The 26,660-nt window shown below is 39.1% G+C and overlaps 1 protein-coding gene across 3 annotated transcripts in view; it reads right to left on the reverse strand.

Moving 5' to 3' along the window:
- The window catches only part of GPSM2 (G protein signaling modulator 2), a 62,741-nt gene that overhangs the window by 24,026 nt on the left and 12,055 nt on the right, over positions 1–26,660 (reverse strand). For 2 of the 3 annotated variants that reach the window (XM_047785139.1, XM_047785141.1), the window contains exons 2-10: positions 24,674–24,976; positions 14,222–14,443; positions 13,704–13,839; positions 13,226–13,368; positions 12,077–12,200; positions 11,836–11,951; positions 8,735–8,890; positions 7,491–7,599; positions 6,491–6,620 (exon numbers count right to left, since the gene is read on the reverse strand). In XM_047785139.1, the coding sequence (XP_047641095.1) occupies positions 6,491–6,620; positions 7,491–7,599; positions 8,735–8,890; positions 11,836–11,951; positions 12,077–12,200; positions 13,226–13,368; positions 13,704–13,839; positions 14,222–14,443; positions 24,674–24,729 (1,192 nt within the window). In that variant the 5' untranslated portion in view covers positions 24,730–24,976. The remainder of the gene's footprint in view (positions 1–6,490; positions 6,621–7,490; positions 7,600–8,734; positions 8,891–11,835; positions 11,952–12,076; positions 12,201–13,225; positions 13,369–13,703; positions 13,840–14,221; positions 14,444–24,673; positions 24,977–26,660) is intronic. The other variant, XM_047785140.1, reaches the window with a different exon arrangement.

Genomic DNA, 26,660 nt, shown 5'->3' on the forward strand with positions numbered 1-26,660 from the left:
TCTGAGCTGTTTTTGCCTTTACTATGTTTACTGGTTTATTACATTACTTGATTAACTAATACTAAGTCCACCTGGAATTCCTACTTTTTGGACTTTTTTTTTTTTTTTCTTTTTTGGCCACCCTGTGGCATATGCAGTTCCCGGGCCAGGGATCAGATATGAGCCGCTGTTGCAACCTAAACTGTAGCTGTGGAAACGTGAGATCCTTAACCCAATGTGCTGGGCTGGGAATCAAACCTGCATCCCAGTGCTGGAGAGATGCTGCTGCTCCCATTTCACCACAGCGGGAAATCTGAATTCCTAATTTCTTTTAAATACATGGAGATCAGGTTTGCTAATATTTTGTTTAGAATTTCTGTATCTATGTTCATGGAGTAAAGACTTGCCTGTAACTTTCCTTTTCTGTACAACTGTTCTTGTCTAGTTTGGATATTGAGGTTATACTATTCTCAGGAAGACTGATGAAGTGTCCCCATTTTTCCAGTTACCTATAAAATGTTGTAGAAGGCTGGAATCAGTCTTCTTAAATGTGATTTCACTTGTAAAATCACCTTGGTTAGGTATGTTTTCAGTGGAAAGATTTTAAATGACTCATCAAATTTCTTTATGGTTTTAGGCACAGTGATGTCATCTGTTCACCTTGCATTCTACCATTAGATTTCTCTAGATTCAATTCTGGTAAGCTGTTTTTTGAGAAATTGTTCATTTCTCCTAAGTTTTCCAATAAAATTCTTCAGGATAAATGTCTGCTGCATCTATATTACGTCCCCTTCTCTCTTTTCTTCAATAATCTTGCTGTAGATTTGTTAGTTTTTTTTAAAGAACCAAATCTGGGCTTTTAAAAAGTCTATTGAGTCTCTGTTTTAATTTTTTTCTTGCTGATTTCTTACTTAACTGCACTACGCTCAGGGCGTGAAATCTACATGACATAGATTCTTTCAAATTTGGTGGTTTGGCATGTGGTCAAGTTTTTGAAAATGTTTCATGAATGCTTTAAAATAATGTGAATTGGGAGTTCCCATTATGGCTCAAGGTAATGACCCAACTAGTATCCATAAGGACACAGGTTTGATCCCTGGCCTCACCCAGTGGGTTAAGGATCCGGAGCTGCCATGAGCTGCAGTTGTAGGTTGAAGATGCAGCTTCGTTCTGGAGTTGCTGTGGCTGTGGTGTAGGCTGGCAGCTGTAGCTCTGATTCAACCCCTAGCCTGAGAACTTCCATATGCCATGGGTGCTGCCCTTAAAAAAAAAAAAAAAAGTGAATTGATTAGCTGCTTCATACAGTATTCTATATTGCCATTAAATCTATGTGACCCATAGTTTTAATTATGACCCATACTAAGAAATATATTTGGGAGTTCCCGTCGTGGCGCAGTGGTTAACGAATCCGACTAGGAACCATGAGGTTGCGGGTTCGGTCCCTGCCCTTGCTCAGTGGGTTAACGATCCGGCGTTGCCGTGAGCTGTGGTGTAGGTTGCAGACGCGGCTCGGATCCCGCGTTGCTGTGGCTCTGGCATAGGCCGGTGGCTACAGCTCCGATTAGACCCCTAGCCTGGGAACCTCCATATGCCGCGGGATCGGCCCAAGAAATAGCAACAACAACAAAAGACAAAAGACCAAAAAAAAAAGAAATATATTTGGAGTCTAAAAAGTAAAAGTAATGCATATAACAAAACAGAAACAGATTCACAGATACAGAAAACAAACTAATGGTTATCATCAAGGAGAGAGAAGAGGGGAGAAGCAGGCGAGATGGGGTACAAACTACTATGCATGAAACAAGATACAAGGATATACTATACAGCACAGAGAATGTAGCTGATGCTTTATAACTATTTTATTTTTTGTCTTTTTGCCTTTTCTAGGGCCGCTCCCCCAGTATATGGAGGTTCCCAGGCTAGGGGTCGAATTGGAGCTATAGCTGCCGGCCTATGCCACAGCCATAGCAGTGCCAGATCTGAGCCATGTCTGTGAAGTACACCACAGCTCACAGCAACACCGGATCCTTAACTCACTGAGCAAGGCCAGGGATTGAACCCACAACCTCATGGTTCCTAGTCGGATTCGTTAACCTCTAAGCCACGACAGGAACTCCTGTAATAATTTTATATGGAATGTAATCTATAAAAATTTTGAATCACTGTTGTCATATACCTGAAACTAATATTGTAGCTCAACTATAATTTTAAAAGATACATCATTTTTGTGGAGTTTCTACGGTGGTGCAGCAGTAACAAACTCAGCTAGTATCCATGAGGACTTGAGTTTGATCCCCGGCCTTGCTCAATGGGTTAAGAATCCATTGCTGCTATGAGTTATAGTGTAGGTTGCTGTGAGCTGTGGTGTAGGTCCCAGATGCAGCTCGGCTCCCATGTTGCTGTGGCGTAGGCTAGCAGCTGCAGCTCTGATTCAACCCCTACCCTGGGAACTTCTATATGCTGCATTTGCAGCCCTAAAAAGCAAGGAAAAAAAGAAAAAGATATAAATATCAGATAAGACATACACCCTGAAGCCAGAATGACTAGGTTTAACTTCCCATAGGTAACCCTGGGAAATGTACTTAACCTCTCCTGCCTCCATTTCCCCATCTGTAATTAAGGGTAACAGAAACTAACCTCCTAAAGTTGTTAGGATTAAGGTACTTAAAACAAGTAAAGCACTTAAATCACTGCCTGGGTACATAGTAAGCACCCAATAATTGTCAACTATTGTTATATTTTTCAGATCTGCCTGATCATCTTTGTTACTCCTTTGTTTCAATTCTATTATTCCTGTGAACATTTAATCATAGTTATTGTAATATTTTTTTTGGTCTTTTTTCTTTTTAGGGCCGCACCTGTGGCATAAGGAGGTTCCCAAGCTAGGAGTCAAGTTGGGGCTGTAGCTTCCAGCCTACACCACAGTCACAGCAACATGGGATCTGAGCCGAGTCTGTGGCCTACACCACAGCTCACAGCAACTCCGGATCCTTAACCCACTGAGCGAGGTCAGGGATCAAACCTGTGTCCTCATGGATACTAGTCGGGTTTGTTAACCACTGCACCACAACGGGGACTACTAAATTCTATTTTTGATAATTCTAATGCTTGAAATCTTGGTGATATAACTTTGCTTTTATTTTCTTAGTCATGGTGACTTATTTCTTTAGGTGTTTGATAATTCTGTTGTTGTTTTGAGCTTTTATAGACCGGGATCGAGGATGGCTTTTCTCCAGAAAACATCTGATCTTCCACTAGGAGCATTTTTAACCAAAAAACACTTTAATGAATTGGGCTTTCTTACTGTGCATGCATAATAAATCAAATTCTAAACCAGTATGTAGACAGGCATATGAATTCAGGTTCTTATGGGAGATGTCTTTTCTCTGCCCTCAGCCAACACCAGAAATACCTAAGTTTTCTTGCAGTTCCTTTAGCCAGTAGGCTTTTCCTGGCCCTGGGGATACAGCAGTGAACATATGAGAACAAAACCACCTGTCTTTATGGAGCCAAACTGGGCATGGGGGCAGCGGTAGGACATGGTGTTGAAGTAACCTGGGCGCAGATGACGCTGGGCCGTTTAACCATGGTGAGGACTGAGGATTTGGTTCTGGGTACGATGGGAAGTTACTGGAGGGTTTTGAGGAGAGAAATGACATGACATGATTTACATTTGAAAAGAGCACTCTGGCTGCTCTGTGGAAGTCAGTGTGAGGGATCAAGAGTGAGAAACAGTTGGAGGCTTGTGCTCTCCTGGGAGATGCTGACAGCTTGTACGAAGATTGTTGCAGTGGACACTGTAAGAGAGATTAGGGATCTATTCTGAAGAGAGGATTTCTGAAAGGTTGGATTTAGGAGTGAGTAGAGGAAAGGGAACCTTGAGGTTTTTGGCCTAAACACTTGTGTGAGTGGTGGTATCATTTCTTGAGACAGGGCAGACTGGATGATGAACGTGTTTGGGGAGAAAAAACAAGAGGTCCACTCTGGACATGTTCAGTTTTAGAGGCCAATTAGATATTCTAATGGAAATGTTAAATATATGAATCTCTGACTCCAGACAGAAATTATGATTGGAAATATCAATGTGAAAACCAACCAACTGAACAAAATCATCTAGTTGTGCTGTCTGAAACAGTAGCTACTAGCCACATGTGGCTTTTAAAACTTTAACTAATTAAAGTTAAATAATATTTAAAAATTCACCCCTTTTGCATTAGCCACATTTCAAATGCTCAACAGCCACATATGACTAGAGGCCATTATACTGGATAACAGATAGAAAAGATTTCCATTCTCACAGAAAGTTCTACTAGAAACATGATCTCTAGAGTGTAGGATAAGAGAAAAAAGGATAAAATCAGAAGGGAATGAAGGATACGGATGGACAGAAAATAGAGAAAGAGAGAAGGAAGGAAGAAGCGACCAATAACTGAACCCCAGCCCTGCAAATGTCAAGAAGGGAAAGATGAGGATGAGAGAGGAATGAAGATGGAGTGGCTAGAGGTGGAGGCAAACCAGAAAAAGAGGGTAAATCCTATAGGCCAAGCGAGCAAATTTTGAGGAGGGAGTGACCAGCTGTAAGATACACAGCTAAGAAACCAAATAAGCTGCCATCTAAAACTGTGATCAATGTGGAGTTCCCATCATGGCTCAGTGGAAACGAAGCTGACTAGCATCCATGAGGACACAGGTTCGATCCCTGGCCTTGCTCAGCAGGTTAAGGATCCGGTGTTGCCATAAGCTGTGGTGTAGGTCACAGACACAACTTGGATCTGGCATTGTTGTGGCTGTGACATATGTGGAGCTGTAGCTCCTACTGGACCCCTAGCCTGGGAACCTCCATATGCCGCAGGTGTGGCCCTAAAAAGACAAAAATAAAAAAATTAAAAAAAACCAACTGATCAATGGTAGAATGAAGTTCTCTGGTGACCTTGTAAAGGTTTTAGTGTCACGATGGGGCCAGAGCCAGAGTCCAGTGGGTTGAACACAGAATGGGAGGTGAGGCAGTAAGGAAAATGAACGGTGGTATTATTTTCAAATTTTCCTATAAAAAGGAACAAAGGAATAGGGCTATAGCCAGAGTGGTCCATGAAGACAAGTGATAATTTGTTAAAAATACAAGAGCTATCACAGCACAACCTATTTGAAAAATGAACACAGGAAAATATTTTAGCCCATTATTCAATTACAAAGCATACGGTCCAGTTTATTACCCTGTTTATACTAAAGTGTCATTTTTCAGCTAAATACTCTTTCAAAGTCTTAATGAGATACTAGCCACTAATTTATTTTCCTTCTTTTGTCTGTATGGGTTTAGAGAAGGAAATTGGAAAGAAAAAAGCTAAATTTTTCACTGACTTGCAAGTTCAAAACATCTGTCTGTGTCAGTAATTTTTTTTCACAGATAATTTGTTTTTAAATATAGGTATTTTTTTTTTCTTTTTTGGCTGCCCTGCAGCATACAGAGTTTCTAGGCCAGGGATCATGTCTGAGCCACAGTCTCTATAAAAGCTGTACCTGCGGCAATGTCAGATCCTTAACCCACTGTGCTGGGCCAGGGATCGAACCTGCATCCCAGTGCTCCCAAGAGGCCACCAATCCCATTGTGCCACAGCGGGAACTCCTAGTTTTTTTTTTTTTTTAAGTATAGTTGATTTAATGTTGTGTCAATCTCTGCTGTACAGCAAAGTGACCCAGTCATACATATATATACATTCCCTTTCTTACATTATCTCCATCATGGTCTATCCCAAGAGGCTGGATGTAGGTCCCTGTGCTGTACGGTAGAATGAGAATTTTTTCCTAGACTCCCAGCAGAATGAGATTTTTTTTTTTTTTTCTGTCTTTTTAGGGCCGTACCCTTGGCATATGGAGGTTCCCAGGCTAGGGTCTAATTGGAGCTGTAACTGCCAGCCTATGCCAGAGCCACAGCAACGCAGGATCCGAGCGGCGTCTGCGACCTACACCACAGCTCATGGCAACACTGATCGTTAACCCACTGAGCAAGGGCAGGGATCGAACCCGCAACCTCATGGTTCCTAGTTGGATTCGTTAACCACTGCGCCACGACGGGAACTCCAGAATGAGAATTTTCTAAGCCTAGGCTAGATCTTTAAAATGGGTCTCACATAGAGTTATATATAGATGGTATTCAAAAATGTGTTCCTTTTTTTTTTTTTTTTTTTCTTTTTAGGGCCGCACCTGCAGCATATGGAAGTTACTGGGCTAGGGGTCGAATGGGAGCTGCAGCTGCCAGCCACAGCCAAAGCATTGCCAAACCTGAGCTGCATCTGTGACCTATGCCACAGATTGCAGCAACGCCAGATCCTTAACCCACTGAGTGAGACCAGGGTTCGAACCCACATCCTCATGGATATTAGTCAGGTTCTTAACTCACTGAGCCACAATAGAAATTCTCACTTTTTTTCTTTTTTAGGGATTTTTTTTTCCCAGTTAGAGATATGCAAATCTTGAGAATAAAGAAATGGAGTTTTGAAGACCTAATACTCACCATGCAAACTGTTATCAATTTCAATATTTTCAGACATTACTGAATTGTTTGTGCTGTAGCTCAAACCAAGAACCATTTGAAGATCTGAGAGATTCAGTCGTGCTGTTAGTTCACCACTTTTATCTCCAACCTACAACCACAGGCATTTATATTTTAAAATAGTATTTAAAGAATGGTGAAGATTAGTTGAAAATGTTGTGATATTAAAACTGGAAGAAGATACTGAGAAATGAAAATAGTCATTTTAGGATTATAATCCTACAAATGGAGTGGTTTTTCATTCATAGCATTTTAAAGAAGAAAGAAAAGGAAAGTTTCTAAAATATGGCAGTACGACCGATAATTATATTCTATCAATTTTGCACTTCTCTAAATATTATATTGCTCTGTGATCACATTAAATAATAATGTAGGTTATTCTGTGACACATTAACTTGGCATCACATGAATAAAACTTCCTTAGAATACTGTATTTCCATACTGTAGTAACAGTATTTATTAAGCCAGCACCAGACATTTACTTTCACATACGTTTACCCTAGTAGGGACTTTTATATACTTTAATCCTTACAACAATTTGCAAAGCAGATATTATTATTTGCATTTTACAAATGAGATAAATGAGGCTCAGAAAAGATTTCCAGGTTCAAATAGCCAGCAAGTGGCAGAAGCGTACCAGGGACCAGTCCTCGATTCCAAAAGCCATGTTCTGCCTTTCAGACCACCTGCTTTTGCATGGAGAGATGGGGGGACAGTGCAGGCACACAACCGTCATCCTCCCATTCCTCCACACTCAGTCTTACCTGCCCGTCTGCCTACAGCAAGGCCAGTGCTAACACCTCTGGCCTGTATCTCCAAATGCTCTGTGCAGTTCTTATGCCAAGAGAACAATATCTAATTAAATGTATTACTTAGCCATATAGGAGCATTCTAGAGAAATAAAAGGGCTGCAGATTTGTGAATCATTAATAGCACAGATTACAAGTTTTTAGCTTTGTACCTCTCTTGAAATTTCCAAGTGCTTTTCTGCAAAATGCATTGCTTGATCATGATTTCCTAGAGCTGTGTATGCATTTCCTAAGCTCCAACATGCTCTTCCTTCACCAATTCTACAAAATAATTCGTTAACATGCAGTTATTTGAAAGGAGGTCTGTGTAAAGAATAAAATCTATCTAGTAATAATTAAAGAATTAAAGGTATAAACAACACTTTGGATTTATTTGGTCTTATTTTTTTTTTTGTCTTTTGAGGACCGCACCTAAGGTATATGGAAGTTCCCAGGCTAGGGGTTGAATCCGAGCTGGGGCTGGGGCTGCTGGCCTACACCACAGCCACTGCAACGTGGGATCTGAGGTACATGCGTGTGGGATACCACAGCTTACAGCAACACTGGATGCTTAACCCACTGAGCGAGGCCAGGGATAAAACCCGTGTCCCCATGGATACTAATCAGGTCCATTACCAATAGGCCACAATGGGAACTACAGAAAACATCCTTTTTAAACATGCAGTGTATTATAAATAAAGTTTCAGGGATAGGTCTTGCAGTTCAACTACCTCATTTTCTTTCTAGGACAGCCTTAGCAAGTAATCCTGCAGTCTGTGTTTGAATACCATGAGAAGGGAGACCTCAATACCACCTGAGGTAGCACACTTCATTTTGAATAACTGCATAGACAAGTTCTTCATACTGAGATAAGAATCTCCCCTACTGAAGCAAACATCACAGACTAAAGTCCTCCACAGATATTCTGTTTTTTTCATACAGTTAAAAAAAAAAAAAAACCTAACCATTAATATTTAAAAATTAGAAGATTATATAAGAAAAACTCAGCTCAGAACTTCCAGCTTCTCTTGAAAAAAGGAGGCTTTGGACATAACAGGATCCTCATTCCTGCCAGCAACACTTAGCTGGAGTTGAATAGCTTCATGTTGGGCCTAATATCTAATTTCAGCACCATTTCTACACTGACCTAATGAGGAGGACCTCTGCAGGCAACTGAGTTGGTGACCTATTTACTGATCCTGGTTCAAGGTTATATGAACCAGTCTAATCCTCTAATATGCAAGCCCTTCAAACAATAACATACAGAAGAGGTCACTGGAAGAGATTCTTTAAAAAGGAATTAAAAAGAACACAAAGGGAACAAACGAAACAAAGAAAAAGGCAAAGGAAAAATTACAGAGACTCAAAAATACATCTATATTCCATCATGTCTACAGTAAAAAGGTGTATAACTTACCTATCATTTAGCTCCTGGGCGATTGCCAAGTGCTTCAGATGATAGTCAATGGCCTTTTCATAGTCTTGAAGTAAAGTATGTGTGTTCCCAAGACTATAACAAGCCTGTGCTTCTACAGCTCTGTCTTTGAGCTGTCGAGCCAATAGTAGTGTCTTTCTGAAAGAAGAAACTGATTCTTATACAATGATCATTTTTATTTTGGGCTATAATAATCATAAAATAAAACTCACTTTTCCTCCTGCCTTTAAAGTAATTCTGTTTTACAGCCTAATATCCCACACTTTCTCCATTACGTCAGGATAAAATGAAAAGATGTCCTGGAAACTCAAAAAGCAAATCCAGACTTTTAAAATAAATGAGACCAATTAATTCCCCAGAGAAAAGAAGACTGATCATGAGATCAAGTGCTTCTAAAGAGTAACATAGTTTTTTGTTGTTGTTGTTGTTTTGTCTTTTTAGGGCCGCATTTGCGGCATCTGGAGGTTCCCAGGCTAGCGGTCTAATTGGAGCTATAGCTGCCGGCCTATGCCACAGCCACAGCAAAGCCAGATCCGAGCCGCGTCTTTGACTTACACCACAGCTCACGGCAACACCGGATCCTTAACCCACTGAGCAAGGCTAGGGACTGAACCTGCAAACTCATGGTTCCTAGTCGGATTCATTTCCGCTGCACCACAACAGGCACTCCTAACATAGTATTTTTAACATTAAAAAAAAGCTTTCGGGAGTTCCCGTCGTGGCGCAGTGGTTAACGAATCTGACTAGGAACCATGAGGTTGCGGGTTCGGTCCCTGCCCTTGCTCAGTGGGTTAACGATCCGGCGTTGCCGTGAGCTGTGGTGTAGGTTGCAGACGCGGCTCGGATCCTGCGTTGCTGTGGCTCTGGCGTAGGCCAGTGACTACAGCTCCGATTTGACCCCTAGCCTGGGAACCTCCATATGCCGCGGGAACGGCCCAAAGAAATAGCAAAAAGACCAAAAAAAAAAAACTTTCCTTGTTGCAGTATAACATAAAGTGACCTTTTCCCACATAACCTCTCTTTTCTAACTATTGTCTTTATATTTTGTCAAAATTGAAAATACTTAGTTAAAATTTTTACACAGTTACTGATTCATGAAGGATATTAAATACCACATTTAAATAGTAACCAAATTCTACCTCAATGGAATCATCAATGAGAAGCTAGTGTGGCAGTTAACGGCATGGACCCTAGAGCTAGACTATCAGCGTTCAAATCCCAACTTTGTTGGTCACGAGCTCTGCGAGTGGGGCAAGTCACTCAACCCCTCTATGCACTAGAAATTGGGAAAACACCTCACAGTGTTTTGTGAGGATTAAAAGAATGAGCATATATAATGTACTTAGAATAGCATCTTGCTCACAGGAGATGCTAGTAAATGTTAATATGTTTTGTTACTATTATTACCTTCAGAATTTAAATCTACAGATGCTTTTGGATCCTATAATTTAAACAACTCTTTCTGATAATTTCTGCTAAGTATTTCATAGCATTTATAACTATATGAAAAAGTAAGTATATAAGAATGTGATAGTTTTTTTAAGGCAAACAATCCTGAAGTTATATATTTAATGATGATACCTTCAAAGCTGTCACCTTGGGAGGCCACACACTTACTCTAACGTTGTCTGTCCTCTCAAACACTTTTGGAAGACTTTTGGGACTGCCTTCAGATCCTGTTCTGGCACACCATTATTCTTTTTTTTTTTAATCTTTAAAAAAATTATAGCTCATTTGCAATGTTATGTCGATTTCTGCCGTACCATTATTCTCTGGGTACAGTTAATCTCTACGTCGTCAGAAGTCTTTCTGGAACCAAATTCAGTTACTAAAGTAGGTTTACCAAACTACTGTTTTCTATCCTAAAGGATACAGATCTATAATGTAACAGAGTCTTCTTGCGTGGCCCTGAAAACAATTCCAAAGAAGAGTTCCAAAATATCTTTAACCAGCATTTTTGGAATATGTGTAAAGTTCTGGGGCCTGTCCTGCCTGTGGGTGTGTGGGGCAGGCGTAAGTAAGGTTCCTTACTTTATACTCATGCTTCTTTAGCCAAACAGCCACCATGCACTCTATCAGAGAACTTTTCAGTATTTAATACATCATTTATTTCTGTTCTACGTCTTTTGGTTTTTATTTTTAAAATTAAAGTATATACTCTTTGTACAGTGATGTATTTTATTTAAAAGGATACTTCACATCTAACTAGCCAACCAACGAGTATCAACCATTAGTTGAAGGATGGGATGACATTCTAGTTAGACGGACCTAAAGCAATTTTACCTTTGTTTAGATGATAAACTTTTCAGAACTCTCTCACATTGGATTTTTTTAAACCACAAAATATAAATCAGTCACTGTGTCTTTGGTTCAGTCAAACTGGCTTTTGTCTAAGGTCTGTAAAAGCCTTCAATTCCTGGTAATTAGGGAAAACTGAACAACCTAGAAAGCACAGAGCAGGCAATATGAAGCAGTCTCAACTTGGCTATCATGTACTTTTCCCATCTACTGACAGGTTAGAAAGACCCTGCCTGCCAAGAAGCTGGGAGTGCTAACTCAGCTTGTTGCAAGGAGCAAACATGGGCAGAGAAGGTGGCAGAAGAACTCGATATGATGGTAGGATGATGGGGAAAATTCAGTGATCACTGGTGGAAACTTTCTTACCCAAACTATAATTGGAGGGGGGTTGGATATAAATACACACACCACATATGCTAAACAAGTTTATAAAACTTTAAAAGTTTAGAATCTCATTTTAAAACAATTAAAGATAAAAATTAATTAAAACATAAAGAGGCCATACTGCTGCTATTAAATCTTAGGTACAGCAGTATGTACTAAGCACGGTGTACCAGGTACTATGCTAAATAAGTGCTCAATATATTCTTTCATCCAACCCTCATGACAATCCCCAAAGTGAAGTATGGGTATCTTCTGTTACAGCTGAGAAAACCAGGACTCAGAAAGCCCAAGGTCCTGCTGCTCATATGCAGCAAAAAGGCTTTAAACCTAAAGCCTATGATTTACCGGGTGGATTGCATAACTAGTCATTTTACATTTATCTACAGAAATGTTTGACTAACTTGTAGTATTCAGAGGCAGTTTCAAATTCACCAAGAAATATATACGCATTTCCAAGGTTGCTATAGGCTCTTCTTTCAGCTGCTTTATCTCCAAATTCTTTTGCAATAAGGAGACGCTGAAACAGAAAATTTTAATTAGATATAACTATTAAAAAAATACACAAAAAACTAAAGAATAATCTAATCATGGTTCAAAATTCTGATGGAGAAAATGACCTGGCTCCAAAGCCCTGCACTGTACCTGCTCATGAGCTATAACTGCATCCCGGAAGTTGCCAAGGAGGTAATGTGTGTTTCCAAGATTTCCAAAGGCACGTCCTTGGGCTGCTCGGTCACCCAAAGCAGTCACCAGTGATAGGTTTTCCCTACATGATAACAAAAAGTGAGAAAAAATACATTTGAGAAAAACACTGATTGATCTTACTTACAAATATAAAACTTTTGTTTTTCCTGCTTTGGCTGCATCTGCAGCATGTGGAAGTTCCCAGGTCAGGTTGCCAAAATCTACATCACAGGTGCAGCAACACCAGATCCTTAACCCACAGAGACAAGCTGGATCATGAACCCACTGTGCCACAGTAGGAACTCCCAAATCTAACACTTTGTATCAGGAAAAAAAAATTTAAATAAGCTTACAGCCATAATGTACCATGTTTTAAAGATACAGCTGATTTACAATGTTATGTCAATTTCTGTTGCACCTTTATTCTTTGGGTAGAGTTCATCTGTAAATGGTCAGAAGTCTTTCTGGAACTAAATTCAGTTACTAAAGTGGAATAATTGTGGAATTCCCGTCATGGCTCAGCAAAAACAAATCTAACTAGCATCCATGAAAACACAGGTTCGATCCCTGACCTCGCTCAGAGGGTTAAGGATCCGGCATTGTTGTGAGCTGTGGCATAGGTCGCAGATGCAGCTTGGATCTGACATTGCTGTGGCTCTGGCGTAGGCTAGCGGCTACAGCTCCAATTAGACCCCTAGCCTGGGAATCTCCATATGTTGCAGATGCAGCCCTGAAAAGACAAAAAAAAAAGAAAAAGAAAGAAAATATATGTGCATATGTGTAGGTTTCTGCCCAGAGTCCAGGACAGTGTTAATGTCATTAGACCCCTATAGCTAAGAAGTCTTACGAAATTGTATAGATAAAAGATGAAACTTAGTCTTAAATAACTGAGACTAACCAGTGATATTTCTCATTTGTACCACTAAGTGGCGCTGGTCTGCAGTTTAAAGTTTTCCTGCAGAAGGGGTTTGCTACTAATATAACATTGTAACATTTTGAAAACATTTTGATGGTTTACTTGCTAGTCCATACTTTACAGCCCTTGCCAGACTTAAAAACTTAACTACTGGCTTGGGTGGGCCACATGGCTGCATCAGTGCTACTCACTCATAATAATCCACCGCTGCCTGCAGAGCGTTTCTGACTTCTTCTGGAAAGTCTCCTACGTCCTGAGGACCAGGGCAGCCAAAGCTTTTCCCTTTGGCATGATACACATTTCCAAGATTGTAAAGTGCTCTTGCTTCTCCTACCTAGATGAAGATATGAGTAGTTTACATTTTGAACCCAGAGGCCAGGTATTATAATGCTTATCACTTATGTTTATTTATAATATCCTTGATTTGACGGTCAAGAGAAAGAAATGTTTACATTAGCCATCCATACGACCTGTGAAAGGACTTGTCACTATTTCCTTTTTCTCATCTCAAAAAATTTTTATTACATCTCTCTTTTTCTTCCATTTTTCTACAAATACTTTCTTTCTGGTATTAACTTTTAGATAAACTACAGAATGATTAAATGCGACTGAAACGCAAAGCAATTTCAATGAAACTTTCTGGCCTACCGTCTAATGCTGCCTCATTACCTTATCATTTAGCTCTCTGGAAATATCTAAGTGTCGCTGACAACAAACCACTGCTTCATCAAAATTCCCAAGAACCTTTAAGGTGTTTCCCAGATTGCCACTAGCTTTGGCTTCCCCCAACCGGTCTCCAATAGTCCTGGGGAAAAGAAGAAAAGAAAATAGTGTGTGAAGATATTAACCAGCCAGAATCCAGTTTTCCCTAGAGAACAAATGACATGCTAAAAGTAAGAGAGACCCATTAGCCTTGAAACCTACTTTAAATAAAAATTTTAAACTTACATTTCTATATTTAAATTTAATTTGCATTCATTTAATTAAACTTTAGGGTCATTTCACCACTAGTGATCTGCTTTTAATTAAACTGTTCAGCCTAAAGATTAGTTTTACAATGCAATGCCAATGAATCAGAACTCACAAAATGCATTGTTAGCTTTTTTTTTTTTTAATTGAATGAAAGTGTCTTTTTAAGTGACAGTTAATTTAGGGAGAAAGAGTATGAAAAAGCTCACATTAATTACCTCGCAAGAGTTAAATCATGATGATGGTATTCTAATGCTTTGGCATAATCATGCAAATAGAAATAAGCATTGCCCAGCTGGCTGTAAATAGCACTAAGGGTTTTTAGGTCTTCAGTTCCAACTTGAACTGCAGCTTCAAAGAATGACACACCAGCACGGCAGTCTCCTGATTTGCACAGACGCTCCCCTTCCAAGGCCAGTTCTAGGCAAGAAGCTTCCATTCTATAAAATTATATAAGACAAACATTTACAACATTGTAACTGCACCACAGTGTTCTTAACTTCCAGAAAATAATTTAAATGTGGACTATGGCTACTCTTGCTTAGAATAGCTGCCTCTATAATTGAAGTATATGTACATTATTGATAAAAACTACTATTTACAGCAAAAGCTAATTTGCGTCGTCAAATGCCTCTGAACCAAAAAGGTCTTTTGTATAGGATAGCTAAATATCTCTATATGGAGCTAATGAAATAAAATTTATTTTATGGCAAGATAGGAAAAATTTAAACATAAAATTTTCTTTGCCCCTTTGGGCCTCCTTCCGCCCCTTTAGCGTGTTGGTTATCTGAGTTAACCAGACCTCCTTAGGAGATAACGTTCCTTCTTAATGTCACCAAGGGTCACAATTCCTTAGGAGAGAACTTTCCTTCTTAATCCTGTGCTATTTGCTCTGCACGTGTAGGGATGGATTGTGTCAGATGTCACTCTTATGTCACCTAATGGATGGCCCTCTGTTTCAAAAACTTCTATAACTGTGCTTTGACCTCAAGTGGTCAGAACAATTCCCAGAGCTTTCTGAGAGCAGTTCCTGGGTTATAACACTCGGATGGGCTTGAATAAAATTGTCCATTTCTTTCTTAGATCCACTGATTAATTTTTCATCAAGAGAGCTCATTTTAATTGGCCCAACCAGTGCAACCTACTTTACCAATGAGAGAACCTAAAGCAGTGTTTCCTAAATGGTTCTTTGTCATGGCAGACTTACCAACCTCCTGAGAATTGGGGAGAATAGGGACCTGTGGTAGGTGAAGTCCCATAACTAATACTCTTCTCTATCCAGGTATCCAGGTGATCTATGCAACCAGTACATCAACCCCTCCTACCACACATCTCTATCTCAGACTCTTGTGTCTGTACATGCGCACACACTCAGTCTTCTAACACACACACATACATAACACACACACCTTCCTCTTCTTACCACCACAGGATCACCTATATTTTAGAAAGACAGAGGAACAAAATATTCTGATGCACAAGGCACACTTCTTTGAGACCCCCAAGTGTCAAGAAACTTCATGTTAGAAAGCAATGCTTTGAAGATTTACAGAAATTGTAATTCTCATAGTGCTCAAAGTTTGAACCTTAAAAGCCAGAAAAATTATTTTACCATAAATATATCTAGGAGAAAAAGCACCAATACTTTGGTTTCTAATCCTAAGCTGTAGTAGGTATCCTTTGCCAAAGTTGCTGTTGTGCTTCTTCAACATTTTCGTGATTTCGGCCATGCCTATGTACTATATAATCACTCACTTAAATGTATCTATAGTTTGGTGAATTCTTTTAAATTCGCACATGCTATTAAAAAAACCTAGCTTTATCTGAAGCAGTATTCATGAAATGTCAGTTTGATGTGATACTTATGTTTATTTTATAATGTACTTAAAATTAAAATGTAACTAATAAAATTAAAAAGCTAGTAAAATTACCTCATCTACTACCACCATTGGTAATCCATCATCCTTTAGAAGGCTGAGTTAACTCAGCAAGCATTTTAATTTTTGGAGTAGCACTAAATGACTCCTTACTAGACAGAATTAGCTTTGAGCAACTCTACCAGAGTGGTAGCTCTTGATGCTGGTTGCACAATAGCAGAGCTCACATGGAGCACTTTTTAAAACTCTCAATGCTGGGTCCCACTCCCGTGGATATGAGGTCTGCCCTCAGTATTGTTTAAAAGCCCCCAGGTAATTCCGGTGTACAAGCCAGGGTTTTAATTCATAGGCAATATGAATTAAACCACCACTCACTCTAAACTCTTCAAAGATGATTATACTTTTGTATTTTTATTTCTTTCTTTCTTTTAGGGCTGCACCCAAGGCATACGGAGGTTCCCAGGCTAGAGATTGAGTCGGAGCTGCAGCTGCCAGCCTACACCACAGCTGCAGCAACTCGGGATCGAGCTATGTCTGCGACCTACTCCACTGCTCACAGCAACAATGGATCCCTAACCCACTGAGCAAAACCAGGGATTGAACCTGCATCCTCTTGGATACCAGTCAGGTTTGTTTCCACTGAGCCGCAATAGGACCCTCCCCCCCCCCTTTTTTTTAAGCAGCAGGTCAATTAATAAACTTGTTCAGGTGCTGTCTTTTAGCCTCTAAAACTTCAAGGTTCCTTGGAGTCACAAATTAAAATAGAAAGTGGTTGCCAAGGGGGAGGGGGAGGAGTGGGATGGATTGGGAATTCGGGGTTAATAGATGCAAACTATTGCCTCTGGAATGGATAAGCAATGAAAGCCTGCTGTACAGCACTGGGAACTATATCTAGTCACTTATGATGGGGCATGATAATGTGAGAAAAAGAATGTAAACATGTATGTGTGCCTGGGTCACCTTGCTGTACAACAGAAAATTGACAGAACACTAAACCAACTAATCAGCTATAATGGAAAAAATAAAAATTATTAAAAAAAAAAGAGGCAGAGGCAGAGAAACCTAAAAAAAAAAAAAAAGGAATTGTAAAACTGCAAAATAAATCAGATGAAGCTAAAAGAAAAGTCTGGACTAAGATTAACAGACACGATTACAAAGATTCAAGACAGACTTCTGGTTCAGAATAAGCAGATATGAGTAGTCATCTCTGACAGGCAATTTTTAAGTTTACGTTGAAGTATCTTCTTTTTTTTTTTAAACAATTCAAGTGATTTAGCCAAAGGCTACTGTTTGTTCACAGACTAGTCACTTTCCCCTTACTTTATGGATATAGGTAAAATAAGCAAGTTAACCTCTTTTTAACATTTTGCTTCAACATAAGACCAAGTCAATGAGATGCTGGGGGGGGATCTAAAGCATATGGAAAAATAAATCAGTTTATCAGATACCTTAAATTTATTTTTTGTTATAGGTCATTTCAAATTAATAAAGCTCCCCCCCTTTTTTTCTGTCACGCCTATGGCATGAGGAAGTTCCTGGGCCAGGGATCAAATCTGAGCCACAGCAGCGACCAAAGCCGCTGCGGTGACAACATGGGATCCTTAACCTAGGGCACCACAAGGGAACTCCTAATAAGGCCTATTTTTGTCTTTCATAAGTGAAAACTGTCCTTTAGAATTGTATTTTTGAATATGAGATATTTCATAAAAGAAAAAGATTGTTTTTGCTTAAGGTTTCATGAGGTTACTGGTGTATTCCATGTGTGAAGACAAATGAGTCAGCAAAAGCTTAATATGTAAAAATGTGGTTTTATTAAAGGGTTCTTTGGCTAGAAAAGGTACCTGAACTCGTTGTCTTTGTCTAAATACTGAAGCTACTGAACTTCTAAGAATTACCACAGGGAAAAAAAATTGGAAAAGATATTTTTACATATAAAATACAGTATTTTAATTAACAAATTTCTAATTTAAGCATGATACCAATTGTATAAATATATATATATATATATAGAGAGAGAGAGAGAGAGCGAGAGCAATTTCATGGCTAGGAATTTATCTTAAAGCTATATATACACAGGGAGTTCCCGTCGTGGCTCAGTGGTTAACGAATCGGACCAGGAACCATGAGATTGCAGGTGTGATCCCTGCCCTTGCTCAGTGGGTTAAGGATCCGGCGTTGCTGTGAGCTGTGGTGTACTTCACAGACATGGCTCAGATCTGGCACTGCTATGGCTGTGGCATAGGCCGGCAGCTACAGCTCCGATTCGACCCCTAGCCTGGGAACCTCCATATGCCGCGGGAGCAGCTCAAGAAATGGCAAAAAGACAAAAAAAAAAGCTATATATACACAAATCCAAAAGGATATATATAAAAGGATGTTCACAGCAACAAAAAACTACAACTTAAATGCCCATCGACAGAGTATTGGTTAAAAAAAGTACACACGACCATACAATGGACACTGACAACAGCATATGACTTCACTGAGGAGAGGGAGAGAGAGAGTCACACAAAGAACCATCAGTTCAGGACGATTAGGCTGCTGGCCAGGAAAATAGAGATAAGGCTATTAAAAAAAAATTTTAAGGCAGAACCCCCCCCCCCAAATTAACATAAAATCTTCTTTGCCATTTGAGCTACTACCCCTTTAGTGTGCACTGTGCATGTGGATTATACATTAACTAGATCCTCTTAGAAGACACAGGAATGCCTCCTTGCCCTCCCCCCCAAAAGGCAATTCCTCCTGGAGCCAGCAAGGTAGCTCCTTGGGAGCTAACATTCCCTTCTCAATCCTGGAAGCTGTCACAATAATCCACTTGTTGGACTATGCAAACTGTCAGTATGTCAATTGAGCATATATAAATTCTTTGTCTTAAAACCTTATATGCCTTGACTCAACTGTCTAACAGGCAAACAGTCCTCAGAGCTTTCTGAAAAACTGTTTCCCAGGTTATAATCCTCAGGTTTGTGCAGATAAAATGTACCCTTTCTTTCAAAGACTGACTACTGATTAATTTTTTTTGTGGGCAATGTAAGACATTAAAAACTGGAAGTTACATGTAAAACAGAGAAGCATCTTCTTCAAATAAATATCTTCGCCACAACCTTGGAACGGAACCATCAATCCAAATGACGTCGTCGCATCTAACAAGATTTAGCCGTAAGTAAGGCTGAATGGAATCATAAGCAATACAGATTTTTTTTTAAAGGTATTTAACATAATTCTCATTGGAAACAGCCAACTAGAATCCTGCTGAAATCCTTGAAGTGTATGGGGTGAGACTGCCCTATAGGAGAATCTACCTCAGAAGAGTCATTTCTGTAACAATTGCCCCCAAATAAACCTCAAAATAATCAAGTTAAAAAAAACAAAAACAACCAAAAAACCCTCTAGTTTATGAGTTTCTCTTGACATATATTATGGCTCTGGTATATTTTACTGAAAAAGAAGTCAATATTCTGACAAAATCTCCAGCACCTCAAATATATTTAATTGCAAAATAGTCAAGGCAGGTTGGTTTATAAATTTTTTAGAAGATCATTAAATAGTAACAGAGAAAGTAATTTCATATCCTCTTTGTCTCTATGAGAGACTAGAATTACTTCATTTGTTTACCAGTTGGGTTGAAAACAAAGAACATACCCAGAGTAGAAGACAAACCAGGAAAATATCTCTCCATTAAAATATATCCCACATACAAAGTTTCTCTTATTCTTCCTAATGGCCTATTTAATCATACAATCAAAAAAGTACATTGTTAATAACTATAAATAAACATAGTACTACTATCCTTGACTGAAATGTTTTCATTTCTGTTAACAGATTGAACATCAGAGTCTTACTTCCACATCTTCCGTACAAACTCACATCATTTCAATTTATTTTAATTTTACATTATTTTTTATTTTTCTTCTACACTCGATTTTTTTCTCTACCTCCTTATTTTTTATTTCTTGTGTTTACAGTATATCAATGAAAGCAAAATAGGATTAAAATCTTGATTCTACATCATTTTAAAAAATGTAATAACCAATTCTGTTCAAACCTGTCTCTCCCTTCCAAGGGCTTACACATTGGAGTTCCTGTTGTGGTGCAGTGGAAATGAATCCAACTAGGAACCATGAGGTTTTGGGTTCGATCCCTGGCCTCACTTAGTGGGCTAGGGATCCGGAGTTGCTGTGAGCTGTGGTGTAGGTAGCAGACACGGCTCAGATCTGATGTGGCTGTGGCTGTGGCGTAGGTTGGGAGCTGTAGCTCTGATTGGACCCCTAGCCTCCTGGGAACCTTCATATGCTGCGAGTGTGGCTGTGAAAAGTGCAAAAAAGGGGGTGGGGCTTACATATTAAAAAAGAATAAATGATGGGGATTCAGGACTTAAGATCAAAGCAAGAGTGCCCTGCACCTTCTCCACCGGGCTCTATCCTGTGGCTCTCTCATTACATACCTTAGCCCCACCTTCTATGTGTTCTAACTGGGTGTGGCTCTTTTCCAGGACCAGTCCTGGTCCCCATAAACAACGTTCATCCATCCAATTTACTACATATATCTAGTTATGCCAGTTTACTTGGTAAAAGGGAAAGTGCAAAACTATCTTGATTTAAAATTAAATTCTGATCGGTAACTTAGTTTTAAAAGTGATTCTACTATATATTATATCAAATTTAATTCTCAAAACAACCCCGTGAGCTGTGTATTTTTATAGAAGGGGAAATGATGCTCAGCGGAGTGCTTAAGATCATAGGATGGCAAAACTGAGAGGTAAAATCTTGTCTCTGTCTCCAAATCCAGTGCCCTTTCCACCAGTCCACAATACCTCAAGTAATTCTTTGGAAAGAATATTGTTAACAACTATATTTATCTAGCAAAACTGAAGAATTCAACACTGAAATTGTATTTCTTTTTTCTTTTCTTTTTTTTTGCTTTTTAGGGCCACGGGGGTGGCATATGGAGGTTCCCAGGCTAGGGGCTTTATCGGAGCTGTAGCTGACAGCCTACGCCAGAGCCACAGCAACATCAGATCCAAGCCGCACCTGCGACCTACAGCACAGCTCATGGCAGCACCGGATCCCCAACCCACTGAACAAGGCCAGGGATCGAATCTGCATCCTCATGAATACTAGTCAGGTTTTTTTCTGCTGAGCCACAATGGGAACTCCTGAAATTGTATTTACAACTTATGTGCAATAATCTAATTTTCACATTAAAGGACTGAAATGTTTATTATTCACAGTAACAAGTATGAACAAGGACATTTCTCAAAGAAATAGAAAATGAGAGAAACTAGTACGATGAACTCGATACGTCCATCTTTCAACATCAATAATTACCAACACAGGGTATGCTATCAATATTTCATTCACCCTCACTCTCCAACTTCAGGTTCTTTTGAAGTATATTCCAGAAAGCATACAATTTCATTTGCAAACACTTTCAAATGTATCTCTAAAAGATAAGGAGTCATTTAAAATATATATATATAATCACAACACTATTATCATTACCTAAAAAATTGACAATAATGACTTAAAATCCACTGTCCACTTGTTAAAAGTTTAGAAACAAATCTCAATTTACTATTAGTCTCCATTTCTCTCTACCTTCACAAATACAAGATTTTTCATAAAGTACTGAGATATCTCTCAGGAGGTTTTTTAGCGTCTGAAGAATTATTCCATTTCAAAATCACAACTCATTGTGCCACAGAAACTTCTCCAAGGATAGAAGAGCATCTCCTCAATGGAAGATCCAGATGGATAAAACATTATATGCTAAGTGTTTACAGAACAGAAAAATATCCTATACTAGGCCATGACTCCTAATATAAGGGATGCAAACTATTACCTGCAATTATATAATAATCTAACCAGGACATAGAATATAGATTTTTTTTTTTTTGTCTTTGCTATTTCTTGGGCCGCTCCCGCGGCATATGGAGGTTCCCAGGCTAGGGGTTGAATCGGAGCTGTAGCCACTGGCCTACGCCAGAGCCACAGCAACGCGGGATCCGAGCCGAGTCTGCAACCTACACCACAGCTCACGGCAACGCCAGATCGTTAACCCACTGAGCAAGGGCAGGGACCGAACCCGCAACCTCATGGTTCCTAGTCGGATTCGTTAACCACTGCGCCACGACGGGAACTCCAGAATATAGATTTTACAGCACTGATGCAACCAGAGATTTGTCTGATATAGTCTTACTGAAAATAATTTTCAATTTCTTTTCTTTTTTTTTTGCTTTTTAGGACCACACCCACAGCATATGGAGGTTCCCAGGCTAGGGGTCTAATGAGAGCTACATCTGCCGGCCTACACCACAGCCACAGCAACACAGGATCTGAACTGCATCTGCGACCTACACCACAGCTCACAGCAACACCAGATCCTTAACCCACTGAGCAAAGTCAGGGATTGAACCTGCAACCTCATGGTTCCTAGTTGGATTCATTTCCGCTGTGCCATGACAGGAACTCCTCAATTTCTTTTGATGAAAAGAAAATTCCTATATAAATGTATAGCTGTGTTTGCCCTATGCTATATGATGGAAAAAGGATGAATCTAAGACCTTCCTTTCAGCAGAGGAACAACTCCTCCTTATCTATTGCTCTTACGGTATTAAGAAGTAAAGTAGTCTTGAAAACATTTAGCAAGACAGGTAAACCTCTTACTAGGTTCATCTGAGGTTTCCCATCCAATGAAGTGCAACAGACATTCCATCAAATGTGGACTCTGAGCCATGCTAGGCCTTGTGGCTGCCCTAAGGGAGCTAATGGTCCAAAAAGGGAGTGGCAAGGGAGGAGGACACAAATGCAGAAACAGATACACCAAATTTTAATCCAGTTGGTGCAAAGAAAGAGATATGCACAGGATATGTGAGCACAGAGAGGACACACAGCCAAACTATACAATTGAGAAATCGTTTCCAAGAAGAGAATATTTCTGAGCTGAATCTTAAGATATTGAGTAGAATTAGCTAAACCAAGACAGAGGGAAGGGTATTTAAGTCACACGGTGTAGCAGGAGCAAAGGCACTGAGACTTGTTCAGGGAACCAGAGGTCACAGTGCAGCGTAAGGACTGGAAGGAAGTAAGGATGCAGAAAGAGGCAGGCGAGACAGTGGAAGACCTTGGGTACTACGTTAAGCTGCGCTCAGCCCCTTAGGTGACTTGGAGCCACCAGAGGGATTAAGCAGGTTTAATGTGTGTCCCCTAGAGGCAAACTTAAAAGACAGATTCCAAGAGGATGGAGTAGAGAATGGAGGGAAGATGGTGGGGGCCTGAACCACAGCCGCGTAAAGAAGATCCAGATGGGTAGATCAATCTGAGCAACATCTAGAAGGTAAAACTGGCAAGACTTCACACTGGGTACACAAAGAGAGAAGGGGAGAAAGTATGTAAGCTAACTTCCAGTTTATGGAACTATGCCCCAGAGGGAAGAGTGAGAGCATTTCTATTAAAAACGCCTTTTAATTTTGTTGAATGTCTTCCATTTTCTTTTATTTGAAACTTTTAAATTTTTAATAGAAATGCCCTCAGCTTACCCATATAAACTTCCTTGGCACCATGCCTTAACACAAGCCATCTCCAAAGCAAAGGACAATATACATCTCCTCACTGCCTCCTGAACGTGTGTTAAGACATCTAAAGTTTGGTAGCAAACATCATCACTCATTAGGGTTTTGAATACTATTCAAAGCTGTAAGTTCTGATGTTTATTTAATATTAACTTATAACAGTTTTAATAAGGAATCTAGTAATATCTAATTACCTTACTAATAATTGTGTCTTCCACTGTAATATTTGTTTTGTGTTTATTTTACAGTTTAGTACAATGACCGGAACTTAGCAAATAAATGTTAAATAATGATGATGCAGATTATTCTTGCTTTGTTCCTAAATGTATCAGAAATGTCATTAATATTTTACTGCTAAGTATTAAAACTATTAGTTTACCATGTTTAGAAAGTATCCATTCGGACATTACTACCCATTTTTTAAAAAGCTCATTTTTTTTTTTTTTAAGGGCCTCACCCATGGCATACGGAAGTTCCCAGGTTAGGGGTCGAATTGGGGCTGCAGGTGCTGGCCTATGCCATAGCCACAGCCACGTAGGATCCAAGCTGCACCTGCAACCTATACCATAGCTCACGGCAATGCCAGATCCTTAACCCATTGAATGAGGCCACAGATCGAACCCTCATCTTCATGGATACTAATCGGGTTCGTTACTGCTGAGCCACAACAGGAACTCCCTAAAAACTCATTTGTAAAAGATCACCATTAAATTATTACACAAAAACTAAGTCATTCAACCCACCACACTACAAAATCTATCTTCTACCATCAAAAATGTAGAAATATATTTCATTTTTGTATTGGCATTATATAAAGAATTGCAAAAAGAAAACATTTTTTTTTGTTTGTTTGTGCCTATAGCATGCTGAAGTTCCCAGGCCCAGGATCAAACCTGTACCACAGCAGTAACCCAAGGTACAACAGTGACAATGCCAGATCCTTAACCCACTGAGCCACCAGGGAACTCCAAGAGTAACAAAATTTAAAGTAACTATTCATAAACTCTTCCACAGAATATTAATAAAGAACTGTAGTATCTACTACCATTTTCCTATAGAACAGATATAAAAACAACAACCACAACAAAAAGAAAAGACTGCTTAAAGGAGATATTAACTATGGCTAGTATGTTTAAATATTTTCTACTTTAAATCTGAAATGATATGAGTTAAATATGTTTAAATATTAAAAATTACCCACTAAGAAAACAGTATAGTCTTACCTGTAACGAACATGAAAAGAATGGTCTTCCCTCATGCTTATCAAATTTTCCTCCATCGAGTCATATTATAAGCTGGGTATAATATGAAATTATTTCATTTTACGCCAATGCAGTTCTACAATGTAGAATTGTTGCAGAATATTGTCCGGTTAGTATACTAATGAGTTGGCGTTAATACATCCTAAGCTCCTGCTTCTTCTTTATTAATAATGAAAGGAGGTCAATGTCAGACAGCTTAAAGGTTCAAAACGTGTCCCAAATCCTTGCATCTCTGGCCCTTTCAGCAGCACTTCAGCAACATTTCTGCAAAAGGAATACAAGATGTTTTGCTTGAAGTCCTATGTTCAAAGAATAACTTAAAAGGAATTCCAAGCTGTACATAATTACACAGCTAACTCCACAGACTGCTGTCATGCCAATTATGGGAGAAAAACAGAAGAGGGCTTAACTGTCAAGAGGATTTCTAAATAAGAATGTGAATATATGATATCTACTTGAGAACCGTACTTTAATTTTTAATTGATTTGAAATATAACAACTTTACTAATCTTTTCTACTATAAACAAATATGAAAGAATATGTATGGTACTAATTAAAATCAAAATTATGATACTTCAAGCTTTTTGAAACTGCTAGTAACAAGTAAAATGAAAATTCAGTAATTCATTTGAACAAGTCAATTCTAAACTCTGCAAATGTTTTTCTTCAAAGAAGGTATTTGTGCTGATAATTAGATTATAATTGGATTCATTTGCTCTCAGTGTCCAGTCTAAACTTGTCAAGGTTTTTAAAGTGTTTTCACTGAATAAGTACACAAGAAATTTAGGAAATATGTGTGTGGTAGAAAGATAAAACAAATGGTTCTATACCACTCATCACTTTATGATAAAGAACATGATCCCTGCCTCTGAAGGCTCCTGGGTGCCTCAACCTAACCCACCCCGTTCCTTTCCCCTCTAAGGTGATCCCTGGACTGGGTTGTATTCATTATTCCCTTGATGTCTTTACAACTTTGCCACAAATGTCTGTAGAGGTTTAAATGTGTTAACTTAGTTCTGTATGGTTTTGCTCAACACTGTGTTTCTGAGATTTTCATCTTACTTGTTGCACAACTTGTAGATTTTATTGCTGTTACCACATTCCATTGTATACCAAATTCAATCTTTCACTCTGCTGTTTTCTTGGGGATTTTTTGGCCATTCTTGCAGCATGCAGAAGTTCCCATCATTCTGCTGTTGATCGGCAACTTGGATCACATTTTTTTTTTAATTTTCTTGTGGCTACTACTTTTTTTTTTTTTCTTTTTAGGGCCACACCCATGGCATATGAAAGTTCCCAGGCTAGGGGGTCGGATCAGAGCTACAGCTGCCAGGCCTACACCATAACCACAGCAACTCGGGATTCCCCAACCCACTGAGCGAGGGCAGGGATTGAACCTGCATCCTCAGGGATACTAGTCAGATTTGTTTCTGCTGCATCACAATGGGAACTCCATGGCCACTATTCAAAGTACTGCTATGAACACTAAAACTAATAACTCAATGTACTGGTTAAACAGAAGAGTAGATAAACTAAAGAGAGAATGAGTGGAACAGAAGAATATCTGAAGTTTACTCAGACATAAATAAATAGATAAAGAGGTGAAACATACTGAAGAGTAGTTCAGTCAACTAATCTATGACAAAGGAGGGAAGAATATACCATGGAAAAAAGACAGTTTCTTCAACAAGTGGTGCTGGGAAAACTGGACAACTACATATGAAAGAATGAAATTAGAACATTCTCTAACACTGTACACAAAAATAAACTCAAAATGAATTGAATACCTAAACATAAGGATGGATACTATAAAACTCCTAGAGGAAAACACAGGCAGAACATTCTCTGACATAAATTGCAGCAATATCTTTTCTCGATTCACCTCCTAGAGTATTGAAAATAAAAAGAAAAATAAACAAATGGGACCTAATTAAACTAAAAAGCTTCT

The sequence above is a fragment of the Phacochoerus africanus genome, chromosome 6, assembly GCF_016906955.1.
Source record: "Phacochoerus africanus isolate WHEZ1 chromosome 6, ROS_Pafr_v1, whole genome shotgun sequence".
In the NCBI taxonomy this organism is placed as follows: domain Eukaryota; kingdom Metazoa; phylum Chordata; class Mammalia; order Artiodactyla; family Suidae; genus Phacochoerus; species Phacochoerus africanus.